This window comes from Chrysemys picta, chromosome 2 (assembly GCF_011386835.1).
Source record: "Chrysemys picta bellii isolate R12L10 chromosome 2, ASM1138683v2, whole genome shotgun sequence".
Taxonomy (NCBI): domain Eukaryota; kingdom Metazoa; phylum Chordata; order Testudines; family Emydidae; genus Chrysemys; species Chrysemys picta.
The window spans coordinates 82,794,548-82,808,662 of NC_088792.1; the positions used below are offsets into that span (position 1 = coordinate 82,794,548).

Sequence of the window (14,115 nt, forward strand, 5' to 3'; positions counted from 1 at the left end):
TGTAACTAGATCAATTTAAAACCACTCTAGTTACGTTGGTGCAAACCCACTAATATAGACAGATGCATTTAAACTGGCTTAAATTGTGTTTACAACAATTTTAGCTTAATGCAGCAATTTACTAACCATAACGTATCTCATTAAACTAAGAGGGTTTAAAGGTGATTTACAATGGTTTAAGTCCATCTATACCATGGGGTTTGCACCGGTGTAACTAGATTCACTTTAAATTGATTTCACTACACAGGAGCAACATTCCTAATATGGATATGGTGTTAGGTTGTCAAATATGGTGACTGGAGTTGGTAGCTGCCAAGAAAACAGCAGCGTTCAGGTGGGTTTGTACTCGGCCTGGCTAAGCTGTGTTGTGCTGCCCTGTCCATGCTGCCCTGGATACACTGCTATTTATATTCACACTAGCTTGATGAGGGTAGTGCGAGTACGTGTACAGGAGCAAGAGAATCACACCCCTAGCTCATAGTGTACGTGTAGCTTTAATAGAGAATAGTATCCTCTCTACTGACTTTAGAACCATTCAACAGAATTCTAAAGCCACAATATTACATTCTACTGGCTGGTTTAAAAAACTAGAGGAAGATGATCAGCTTATGTTAAATTTGGAAGGAATTTTACATAAGACTAGGTCAGTATATAACATGGGAATAACACTAGGTCTGCCCTGCATAGGGTTGCCAGGTGTCTGGTTTTCAACTGGAACACCTGGTCGAAAAGAGACCCTGGTGGCTGATTGGCGGCACAGGTAGGCACCCTACCCGGCTCTGCGTGATTCCTGGGAAGCTGCCAGCATCTCCCTCTGACTCCTAGGCAGAGGGACAGCAACAGGGGCTATGCACGCTGCCCCCAGCGCCAGCTCAACAGCTCCCATTGGCCAGGAACCGTGGCAAATGGGAGCTGAGGGGACAGTGCCTGTAGGCGCAGGCAGCGCGCAGAGCCACATGGTCAGGCCTCCGCTTAGGAGCCAGAGGGAGATGTCGCTGCTTCCCGGGACCACCTGAGGTAAGTGCTGCCCAGAGCCTGCACCCTGAAACCCCTTCCGCACCCCGTCACCAGATGGAGCTCTGAAGGCCTTGTGACTTATAGGATACATATAGCCTCTTGATACATTTTAAACTAAAATTAAAACGGTAAGGTGTGCTTTGTACTCCGTCCTCAGATCACTACTGCCGGAGCTCAATGGAGGACACTGAGGCATGTTTGGGAGTGATAGGAATGGGGCACTTTGGACAATTCCCAAGAAATCATTACCAATAATAATACTTAGTGCTTTTTTAGCACTTTGCCAACACTAACTAATTAGTCTGCACACAGCCCTTGGGAGGTGAGTGTGAAAGCATCATTGTCCCTATTTTATAGAGGGGAAAGCCACGGCAGGAAGGTTAAGCAACCTGCTCACAGCCATTTCAGAACCAGAACTGTAATTATTGTTTGTTGTTTGTATCGTGTCTAAAATGTACTTGGCACTTTACAGGCACAGTCTGCATCCAATTGATCACAATCTATAGCCCCGATTCTGCAGTGGGCTCAGTGTGAGCTCAGGGATCCACCTACACAGTGTTCATTGCAGGATTGGGGCCTAAATAAGCCAGAACACAAACAGATTCAAAGGGTAGAATAGGCTTGCAGCAGAAAGTGAGGCCAGTACTTACAAGTACAAAATCATACAGTAGAACCTCAGAGTTAGGGACACCTCGGGAATGAAGGTTGTTCGTAACTCTGAAACATTCATAACTCTGAACAAAACATTATGATTGTTCTTTCAAAAGTTCCCAGCTGGACATTGGCATTATACAGCTTTGAAACTTTACTATGCAGAAGAAAAATGCTGCTTTTAACCATCTTAATTTAAATAAAACAAGCACAGAAACAGTTTCCTTGCCTTGTCAAATCTTTTTTAAACTTTCCCTTTATTTTTTTAGTAGTTTACATTTAACGCTGTATTTTGTTTTGGTTTTGGTTTGTTTTTTTGTCTCTGCTGCTGACTGATTGTGTACTTCCAGTTCCAAATGAGGTGTGTATTTGACCGTCAGTTCGTAACTCTGGTGTTCGTAACTCTGAGGTTCTACTGTACTGTTGCTCTGAGAGCTGCACATGCATCTAGGAGGTTATTTTACAGTTGTTGGGAACAGGGTAGTTTTAATATATTTTAGTTTTTGTTTATATTATTTTTAAAAAGTAGCTTGACATGGTTGTGGGAAGTTGAGTTAGAGTGTAGGAGGAGAATGGTGGAGGAATGGAAGAAGGGCTTAAAATAGTGGTGAAGGGGGAGAAGAGGTGACTGGGAGGGAGCAAAGGGAAACTGAGGATTGCCCTTCTCCTAGTCCAATGCTTATTCCTCCAGGCCGTACTGCCTCCTGTAAAGTGTCCAAGAACTGAAAAATATAGACAAAGCAGAGATGCAAAAATCTGCAAATCTGGTTATTTATGGAATGATGACCCCCTTATTTTTAACCCCTCCCCCCCAAATCACATGGGAAAAAACAAAACCACACTATTGTCAACCCCAAATGTTCAAAACTCATGAGGCAGGCTCACCAAAAATCATGAGATTGGTCTTAAAATCATGAGAGTTAGTAAAAATAATAGATTTGGCATTCTTTTTACTTGCCTTCTGGCAACACTGAATTAGGTTAAAAAGAATGTAAACAGCAACCTCGAAAGAAAATGATTTAAAAGGATAGATGTGTTACATAATCACCCCCAAGTTTCTCCTGCATTTGAAATGCACAGGAAGCAGATCCACCCCTTTTGTCCTTTTGAAAGTACAGCTTCACTTCAGGTTGATAAACCTGAAGAGCTACTGTAGCTACAAAGCTTTTCCAGCTGCTGCCACGATGGGAACGACACGGCTTCCATGCAGGTCCAGGAGTTTTTGCTTCGCTTTTAGTCTTTTTCTCATTCTGCTTCACCAAACTGCTGCAGAAAGAACGCTGAAATGTGTGGTTGCCGTAAGTAGATGGCCTCTTCATTTAATCGCTGGTAATGATTTTAGTATGGTGTTCCTTGAATTGATAAAAATGTAAGATTTCAACCCCTCTTTGTACAGATTCCACAAGGAAAGAAATATTGTAGGCATTTCTATGTACCTACAATCAAGCCTTAAAGGCTCATCTTAATGAAGATAAAATAAGTCAAATTGTAAAGATTTTTTACAAGATAAAAGAACCCCCAAAATGTGTGTTTAAAGCACATGAATGGCAGTCAAGAGATTGGGGTTCTATCCTTGTCTGTCCCTCCCATCCTTTGTGTGCCCGTGTCAATCTCTATGTGCCTCAGTTTTCCCATCTGTAGAATTGAGGATACTTGCTTAGCTCATAGGTGTTTCAAAGGTAAATTCAAATGGAAGGCATGCTAAAAATGCATGTATTTTATTTCTTATGACAGCTGAATTGGCCCAGCAGCATGCCGAGGCATATGAAGCTTCATTTATACAGTGTTGTGATGTACATGCTGCATTAACTAGGATGAATTTGGAAACTGGCTGCAACAATTTTTCATGCTCATTTCTAGTTTTAAAGTCTATAGAATGACAATATAACATCCATTTCCCCTCAACAGATTAGGGGAGGCTTTCCCCCCCAATGGATCTGGAATTTAAATAGTATGTTTTGAAGCTGGCCCTTTATATCTTTCTTTTTAAATATATGTACGGGTGGCAGTGATAAAGAAGATTCAGTTAAAGTGTTGTTTCCAAGAAACTCTGTTATCCAAACATTCTTATACCTTCCACAGTTCCCAATGAGCACTTACTGATCCATGTAGAGAAAACAGTATGACCTATTGTGTGCTTACTCTACTGTCTGTGCCAAAGAAAGAATCTGTGATATTTCTTATGTCTCTATTGGCTGACGTTAGTAGGAGAACCATTTGGCTCGTGGGCCAGAACATCTTATCCTACTCCCATTGACTTCAGTGGGAATCTCAAAGGGAGATGGATCAGGCACCAGGCAAAAAAGAGATCCAAGTTCTGTTTTCAGCAACATGTTCAAAATCTGTCCCATTCATTAGTGCATGTATATAGGAATATTTAAGAGTATTAAAGTGAGTGAAAGAGCACTGAATGCATAGGTGGCATCAGGCAGATGGCACATCTGGAGAAAGGAACTCTCTAAAGCAGTGGTTCTCAAACGTATTGATCGGGGCCCCCTTCTTTGTGTCTGTAGTCGTTTATGTCCCTGCACCCCCGCCCCCCAAGTACATATAGCGCCACCCAGCTCTGAAGGCAGAGCGGAGAGCAGCGGCTGCTGGCCAGGCATCCAGCTCTGAAGGCAGTGCACACCAGCAGCAACACAGAAGAGTGGCAACATAGGTGTGGGAAGTAGAGCTGTGGGGTTGCTGCAGCACCCCTAGGTTTTGCGTATGCAGGGTCCTGGCTGCTGGCCCCGTGTCTGGGGCTCTGCTTCTGGCCTTGTACCCAGGGCTCCTCTCCTGGCCCTAACCTCCGCACCCACCCCTAGCTGTGGCCTCAGCCTTGACCCCCTTACCCCTGTCCGTGTCCCCCCTCCCGAAGCCATGGCCCTGTTCCCAACCCCAGCTGTAGGGACAGGGGTAAGGGGGGGCCACAGCTCAGCATCCCCACTCAGGCCCTCTCAGAGGTCCAGAGAGGCCCAGGCCACTTCCAGCTTTTGAGGCCCCTACCCATAATAATAATAATAAAAAAGACGCCACATGAAAATAAAATAAGGCACCAAAAAAAAGAGTGAGACATAATTTGAATATTTTTTATTTAACAAATGCTTTTCTAGCCTTTGTCTGTGCAAATGCACTAATTATTGAGGAAAAATCTATCTTTCATGCAATATCACAGTTGATATTAAGCATAGCAAGCCCATTCAAATGCTCTTGTCCCATAGTTGAACAGTGCTAGTTCTTTACCTGCTTCAACACTGCTTATTATTATTATTATTGTTATATATTATTATAACACGTTGAAGGTGCTTTCACCTGAAGCCACTGATGAAGGCAAACTGACAAAAATACACAATGCAATTGTGATATTAGGAAACATCCCAGAGTCCAAGTTTGAGTATTTCTTGAAGCAATTCCTTTGAGGCGCCCTTTAAGCTTGAGGCCCAGGCCAAATGGTCCTCCTGACTCCCCCTCTGATTGGACCTGCTCCCACTCTAAAAACTGTTCCAGCACCACTGGGTGTCAATGTGAAAAGTGATATTCATCAATATCACCTTTCACAGCAGACTTAGAGTCCCACTGCCACCCTTATTTTTGCGCTGCTGCTGCTCCCACAACGCTGGCAGCTGGAGCCCCACCACCTCCATGTGATGGATGGGGGGGAAGAAGATCCCAAGGCTGCTTTCGGTGAGGGATTGAGGCGTGGGGTGGGGAAGAAGAGGCTGGGGCTCCAGCTGTCAGCCCCAGGCTGCCAGGACTCCAGCTGTCCCCTTTATCCCCACCTCCTGGATGTGCATGGCCCTTCTGCACGAGCCCCAGCTAATCGTGACTGACAGCCAGAGCTCTTCCCCCCCACACACACCCCCAAGAAAAGGATACAGCCCGCACCTCCTTTGACACTTTCTCATGCCTTGGGAGGCCCACCCCATAGTTTGAGGACCACTACTCTAAAGCAACTTAAGCTTGAGCTGAATAGGTGTAACTATGTTCTACAAATTGATGTCCTGACCCAATTTATTAACTGAGAGCTCTGCAGAGCCATTCATAGGAGGTGCTCACTTTCTTGGAGAATCAAGTCCTTAATATCTAAGAACCACCTCTTTACCTCTATTCCATTCACTTTCTCCCACCCACTAAAAAAGAACATAGTACTCCATTTATTTCTAGGATAGCATACCCCATTTTATTTATTTATTTCCTTACTTACAAGAATTGCTATTCCAGAGAATTTTCATGTAAATTCTCCTCCTTTTCAGATAAAGGCTACATTATTCTAGTATTCCAGTTACCCTTTAGTTGCTTGAGCAATCAGCTATACAATTTCTATAGATCTGGGTCTTACCACCAGAGCATATTTCCCCTTCCCTGGCACAGCTTCACTGGATTGAATTCTTATCTTTTAAGTGTTGTCTCCTGGGCTCACTGATTTGAGTTTGAACGATATACTGAAATGATGTGCCGAAATGGAAACCATTTTCACCCCTTTCTTTTTCTTATTACTTTTCCCTCCTAGCAGCAACTCACAGCATAAAGCACACCTGCAGCAGTAAACAAGACAAATATTTCCCTTTCTTACTTTCAGGACTTTGCCACATTCTGAAAAGCTGCCAAGCTTTCTCCAGCTGACTTTCACCTTTGCGCTGACTCTGCACTTTGTGTTTTACAAACCACTAGTTCTTTTCACTGAACAGGAATAATTTAAGCCATTTTATCAAAATGCTATTTTGACTTTCCTTCTGACGTGTAAACTTTAACCTCCACTGAAGCTGGTGTGCAGGGCCCTGATGCTGAATGTCAAATGAGATCTGGTAGAAAAAATGGGAAATATCTAGCAGAATCCCATTAGGTAGAAATGAACTTCTAAGACATTGCATCTATAAATCACAGATTCATAGAGCCATATAGTCCCCGCCCACGGATCTAGGAAAGAAGTCACTCGCCCAAAAGGTGAGTCATTTCTGAGACGCTGAAGTTGCGCCAAATCCTCCCTGTTGTAACACAGGATAGGCAGCATTGGAGAAGAGGCACAGGGGTGTGGCACACAGGCAAAGAACCCAGGAACAATAATAGTTCAAACACTTTGGAACCTTGAGCAAACCTGCTCAACTTCCCAGCCTCTGTGGATTTCCTGGCACTGGTAGCATGGCTGGTTTCATTGCCATACTGCTTTTGCCTCCCCACTCTCTCTATGATCTCTCTGTTGGGGTTAGTATGGCACAGAGTGAGCGCATAATTTACTATGTTTTCCAATGGACAATACCAGATGTTCCCCACCCACTCAATTTCCCCTTCTGCTCTTTTTTGTGCATTATGGTTCTGCCCACACTTGCCATCTTCTGTGCTCTGAGTTATGCAAGGAGAGATGGATCCTAGCTGTGAAGTTCAGATTCAAACTTCTACAAACTTGGGGGAGTCATTCGAATGCAGCGTTTTGGCTTGGGCCCATCTCTGGAAAGATGGAAACAAGATAAGGACAAAAGGGAAGGAAACCCCGTTTATAAATATTGTTCAAACACTCCAGTTTTGGGAGGCAATTTGTTTTTGTTAAACCTATAAACTCAACCTCCTCCTCTGTTGTGACTTCCAAGACCCATGGGCTTAGGCCTCAGTAGTCTTTATTCAGCTCTTCACCCTTCCAATACAGAGAAATGGAGTTACATAAAGTTTATGCTATGCAGTGATCTTTAGATGAAGACATACAAACCAAGGTCTTTTCTGCTTTGTGTGGACTTAAAGAAGCCACGAAACTTTTCAGAAGAGGGTAAATCCCTCCTCTTCTGAAAAAGGTTTCTTTAATCTACACCGAACAGAAAGGACACTGGTTTATATGTTTTCATCTTTAAAACTCCCTCGCACGTTCCCGTTCTTTACCCACCCAGACAGAGCTACAATGCTGTTTTACTCAGCACCATAAATGTTCTTGAAGGAGAGAACTTTGAACTGAAGAGTGTGCAAGAAGTTATGTTGCATACAGAGTTCAGGATGCTGAGTGCTACTACTACAAATCTACCATGATTTTAGTGACTTGCTACTAGTTAACAAATAAGGCATGCTTCTGTATCAAGGGCTCGAGCCAATAGTCATTGAAGTCTACGGAAGTCTTTCTACTGACTTCAATGGGAGTTGGTCTGGGCTTAAAATTAGGAAAAAAATGTCTTGCTATGAAGTTATATTTTCAGTTGCATGCAAATTACATAGCTGCCTTTTAATTGGGAATTTAATCTTCATTCTTAGCAAAGCCATCTGCTTCTCTAAAAGAGCAAATTAATCCCACAAGAGACCTGTGGTATGTCAACATGACAAATATTTGGCCAAAGAAACAAACGACTTTTCTTCCCCATCCCCCCAGCAGAGATGCAAGTGTCCCACATTCCTTCCCACCCTGTCCACTTGATTCAATCATCAGGGAACACAGCTCTTTACTTAATTATCTTGTTCATTAGAGGTACCCTGAGAAGGGATTGAAAACACTGTTTTAAGATTTTAAATCAGTAACAAAAAAGTGTGGAATTAAAAATTACACATAGATATGAAACATTATATTGAAAATCAGATTCTCCTTTGCTTACATCCCAACACCAGAGTTCAGGAATTTAGGGTTCTGTGTTTCTTCTGCAACATTTATTCACAACATTAGCACCTTACAGAAAGCTTCTTTATACTGCTTTAGGTGTTAGTCGGGACATCTACTCTAGCAAGATGAACTCTGAATTGGTAAAAATACAGTTACATTCACCTTAAAGGACTGGCAGCTTTTCTTTATTTTTAACACTCACCTTACCACCTGGTGTTTGTGGATATTGGTCTAGAGGGCTACCAGGAAGGGTGGGCATGGTAACTGGCACTTTTAGGACAGTGGTTAAAAGCTGCATGCTTTAGGTTACCATCTGTAAAGTGAATATAAATAATAATAATACACCTCACATCGGGCACTGGGGGACTTACTTAATATTTGTAAAGTTTTGTGAGTTTCTGGGATGAAAGGTGCAGTAGCAGTGGAAAGTATTATTTATAATGAAGCTGTTTGCAAAATCAAATTGCTTTGTGGAAGTGTGATGCATTTATTCTCAAAGAAGCATCTAGTCCATAGTACTGCAAAGGCAAAGTCAGGGAATGAGTCTGAGATTGTTTTAAATGGGGTACAGGATAAAATGGGGGGAGGGTTTGGTGGGAGGCATTTTTGTGACCCTACAGTATGAGTGAGTTGGCAAGGGAAATTCAGAGTTATTCAGAGCTATTTAGAACAGAATATGTAGGGCTGGCACTTTCTTTGTACACTGGAATAAAAAGACCACAAAAGCAATCATATATGCCCTCTGATGCATGACTCATGTCACCACTTGCCTTGCATGTGCATGCACAGTAGCTCACGTGTTCTGCTTATCAGAGGGACCAAACTCTCAGGGTAAAATCCTGGTCCCATTGAAGTTAATAGCAAAACTCCCAATGACTTCAAAGGGCCAGGATTTCACTCCAAGTCCACCCAAAATCTAGGTAGGTACCTTCTTAAATCAATCAGATTTACATGGCATACCAGTCATTTCAGACATATGTAAGGGCAAAAAATTCAATACCCCCTGTTTTCAGGGTTAATGGAAACAAATTCTTGAATTCAAACTTTTAAGAACAGTCCCGTCATCTGAGGTGACCAAAACAGGAAGTAACATTGAGATAATGTATATTAGTATCTAGATCCAATGGAGCCAGATTGTGCCTTGCCCTTATGCAAGAGTGTGTGTGTGTGGGGGGGGGGGGGGGGGAATAGCAGTCAGTAGATATTTACTAATATCAGTAGGTATTTACTATTTACTTAGCCAAAGCTAAGAACCTAAATCCATATTTAGGCCCCCGAATCAGTGGTCTGGTTTTCAGATGTGAGTATTCTCAAGTCAATCAGGCCACTTGTTTAGGTGCCTAAATATGGCTTTGGATGCCTACCTCTTGCATCCGGGTTTCAAAATTTTGGCCAATATACTTTTATGTCCTATGTGGGAAAAATCATCGGACTGTTCCTATTCACAGTTCAGTGGGCACCACAATGATATCTCAATATCTTAATATATACTTCAATCAGACTTGATGGGTTGACCGGTGTTTCTGCAGACTCTCCAGTTCTTTGGATTCCCCAAGAGGTGCTAGGACTAAAATGATATGCTAGTCTTCCAGACAAGTAAAAAGGAAACTCAAAGGGAATTAATTCAGTCTTTGATTCATCTGACTAGGTTTTTCGACATGGTGACCGAACCCCAATTGAAAACTTTCCAACTGGTCTACACAAAGAAAGCGAATGGCCACAGGGATTTGGACAGCTTACCAAGGTTTGTTGGCTTTTCACAGAAATTAGAACATTAATGCAATAAAAATTATGCAGGTGTCTGATCTGTGACTGACAAAATATTAGCAACTAACCAGGTAGGTGTAATTCATAAATTAAACCTTTAGTGCAGTGATATTTCACCAGTAGGTGTTAAATTCCATCTGGCTCTTTATAGGTAGAGATGTGACTCAGCCTAGGGGGAAGGTATTGCGCACCTTCCTGATGATGTGACTGTATTCAGATAAGATGCAAATTAAATTTTAAAAAAAAATAGATAATCATGCTGGTTAGACCTATATTTGTGTTGGCACTCTATTTAAGATAAGAAAAAACTTCTTTGTCTTAGCTTGTAGAAAGCTGCTCTAATTTATTTTCATTAATTAAAAATTAATTAATTAAAATTAACTAATTAACCATCCCAAAGAGGATGGAGCTCGGCTGTTCTCAGTGGTGGCAGACGACAGAACAAGGAGCAATGGTCTCAAGTTGCAGTGGGGGAGGTCCAGGTTGGATATCAGGAAAAACTATTTCACTAGGAGGGTGGTGAAACACTGGAATGCGTTACCTAGGGAGGTGGTGGAGTCTCCTTCCTTGGAGGTTTTTAAGGCCCGGCTTGACAAAGCCCTGGCTGGGATGATTTAGCTGGGAATTGGTCCTTCTTTGAGCAGGGGGTTGGACTAGATGACCTCTTGAGGTCCCTTCCAACTCTGATATTCTATGATTCTATGATTCTATGATTAATAATTTTGAAATGTTCCATTCATTATTTTTTATTCTAAGTATGTGAAATTCTTTTGTGGATCTCTGAGACTCCAGTTCAATAAAAGTGCTTGTTTGGCTGCTAAAGGTTAAGGGATCCTACCCACAGTCTTGGAGAGATCTAATAGAACAGATAGAATACCACTCCAAGACATGCTGCTGTTACACCAAAACAAGATGGCAGAATGTATCTTGGGATGAGAGTCAAGCTAAAAACTCAGGAGTCAGATCAATAATTTAGTAACAGTGAGTTATTATGAATAAGCAAATCATTTTCTTCATAAGTATTTGAATCAAATAAACAAACACACTCATTTGGCACTAACTTACCACTCAACTTACTGGGCATGATTCTCCTCACACACACCCTACAGTGTAAATCAGGAATTACTCTGCTGAAGTCAGTGGAGTTACATCAGTATGAAAGCTCTAAGTGAGAGTAGAATCAGGCCCAACATCTCTCACAGCAGGACATAAACTATGACTTAACTATTAACACCCTCAATATCTTAGAAAGTATAGTGTCCTAGTATACTGATACTAGTTTATGGATATAAGTGAACATTCCCGTTGAAAAACAAGATGTAAACATGCACAAAGCATACAATATGGCATAAAAATGGTTAATGATCACTTGAAAAATTCACTGAAGACAGAAGGAAGCGTGGAAAGAAAAGCTGTATTAAAGTTTCACAACCACCTTAAACTGACACTCACCTGTACTGCTGTCCACACAGATTGGAATGCAGCAGCAATATAAGCTTGGACAGTATATGCGGAAAAGATACTCAAACTTCTTGAATGCCACATATAACCGGAATGAGGTAAGCATCAGAATTCGTGTGAAGGAAAGTTCTCTTGCACCATTGGACTGTGAGACTTGTACTACTGGGTCAAAAAAAACCTCTACCATATTAAAGCAAGAGATAAGGTTAACAACATTTCAGCATTTTTGAAAATCAGGCCACTTAATTAGATGCATAAATATAAATTAAGGAACCTAACGTTAAGCACCTAAATTTGAAAATTTTGGCCATAGAGCACATCATATAAAGGGTTAACAGAATTTCAGAAAGTCACAAGAGAGGGAGGGAAACTGCATTACAGTTCCACATTTTCCTAAAATCCTGCTCCACTGGGCTAATGGATGAGGTTGAAGATGAGAAATGCTCTAAGCATGGCTGAAAAGGCTGATACTTGGATGATATCCTAATCAGGGGCCTATTAGCTGAGAAAATTCTTATTGCAAAAAATGTATATAATGGAAGTAATAGGATATACTGTGAACTATGATGGGAAGGGGAATGAAGGCAGCACCAGCAAACGCCCAGGTGTAAACTGTCAACCTTGCCCCAGAAATGGCACACACAAGTAATTTAAAACACATCTTAAACATACAAACTATACACAGGGGTGCCGGAACAATTTTTATAGTGGGGGTGCTGAGAGCCATTGAACCAAACTGTATACCCTGTATATAATAGAAACCACTTCAAGCCAGGGGGTGCTGCAGTACCCCCCACGCCTCTAGTTCCAGCTCCTATGCCGATACATGCTTGAATCTCAGAGGAACAAATAAATGATTTTTAATCTAGATTTTAATGCTTATTCATAATTTTTTCAGTGTTTAGATTCCAAGGTAAAAGGTGCCGTCGAGAAATTCCATTTAGACTGATGAAGTAGATTCCTAGAAACAGGACTTAAGTGTGACTTAAGTGGTGCACAAATCTACTGCTAGCCCTCTGCACAAGGGTGAATTTCACCTTTTGTGATTTATGCAAAACAGGAGAAAGGAAAAGAGGGAAGCATGGAATGGGAATTTGGATAAAATTGCCCTCTTGTTAATTATTAGGAAAAAAATATTTGTCATTTTACTTTCAGATTTTCATTCAAAGCACAGATTATGATCGAACCATTATGAGCGCTCAGGTATATCTCGCCGGACTCTTTCCCCCAGTGGGCAACCAGATCTGGAATCCCCAGATCCTTTGGCAACCCATCCCAGTACGCACTGCGCCACTATCAAAAGACCATGTGAGTACCAATTGGGAACTTTCCACCTCTGATCAGATTTTTCAGTAGGAACACAAATTAGGAGATGAGAAAATATCATTCTTCTCAACATGTTCAATCCCACACTTTCCATAGCTGGTGGTCTATAAATTAGGGTTACCATACGTCTGGATTTTCCCGGACATGTCCGGCTTTTTGGTCCTCAAATCCCCGTCCGGGAGGATTTTCCAAAAAGCCGAACATGTCTGGGAAAATAGGGAGGCATGGTAAGGGGACCGCCTCCTCCCCGGGGTTCAACTTTCCCAGCTCCCGCCGCTCTCCCCAGTGCAGCAGCAGCCGGAGCCCAGGAGGAGGTGGCTGCGAGCTGGGATGCCGCCGGTCGGCGCTGCTCAGCCAGGGCCGGGGCCGGGCCAGAACCGCTCGGCTGGGGCCGGTGGGGCCAGGGGTGCTCGGCCCCCAGCCCCAGCCTACCTGCTACCTGCCTGTTTCAAGCTTCCCGCAAACATTTGATTCCTGGGAAGCAGGGGAGGGGGAGGAGCGGGGGGGGTGCGTTCAGGGGAGGGGGCGGAGTTGGGGCGAGGACGTTGGGGAAGGAGCGGCGTTGGGGTGGGGCAGGGAAGGGGCGGAGTTTGGGGCGGGGAAGGGGCGGAGTTGGGGCGGGGCTGGGGCCCCTTGAAGTGTCCTCTTTTTCAGGGGCTCCAATATGGTAACTCTATTATAAATACATGCAGTCATGCAGGCCCAACCACAACTGTTGCATGAAAGTCTACAGGGGCTGAACAGCTGACATGCATTCCTCCACAGGGAAGCTCTGATGTTATCCTGTCAGGAATGAAGCTGAGGAAGTTCCACTAAAATCTTTTCATGGGGGCAGGTTCTTTCTTTCAGGCAGACAGACAGACCTTTAAGGTGGTTTCAAGTTTAAATGTGCTTTGTACTCTTCCCTGCCTGACAGGTGTGCTCCTGAGGTCAGCCAAGGAGAGACATTTACATCAAAACTGAAACGATCTCTCTGTGGTTATTACTCATTTATATTGCAGTAGCACCCAGGGGCTTCAGTTATAGATTGGAGCCCCATTGTGCTAGGTGCTGTATAAACACATAATTGAAAGACAGACCCAACCCTGAGAAGCATACAGCCCAAGTGAATGTATCTAACAAATGACAGGGCAGGTAGAAGCTATGGCATAAACAACTCTTCCTGACTGACTCAGGTACAGATCTATCAGCCAGGGTGGGCTGCTGCAATGAGGCACTGTGCAGGCCAAAGATTTAACAAGAACAAAAGCTGCGGAAAGCAGGGACAGAAAGGGCTTCATTCCTCGTGCTACCTACAGTACTTTGAGGAAATAGAAACAAGAAACAATAAAACCACCACA

At 42.9% G+C, this 14,115-nt stretch overlaps 1 protein-coding gene across 1 annotated transcript in view; it reads left to right on the plus strand.

The window, feature by feature from the left end:
• Positions 1-2,772: 2,772 nt before the first annotated feature.
• Positions 2,773-14,115, plus strand: part of LOC101939123 (prostatic acid phosphatase) — a 29,779-nt gene continuing 18,436 nt past the window's right edge. Inside the window, exons 1-4 of the mRNA XM_024107718.2 lie at positions 2,773-2,966; positions 9,870-9,965; positions 11,461-11,547; positions 12,605-12,757. Of these exons, the coding sequence (XP_023963486.2) occupies positions 2,853-2,966; positions 9,870-9,965; positions 11,461-11,547; positions 12,605-12,757 (450 nt within the window). The 5' untranslated portion in view covers positions 2,773-2,852. The remainder of the gene's footprint in view (positions 2,967-9,869; positions 9,966-11,460; positions 11,548-12,604; positions 12,758-14,115) is intronic.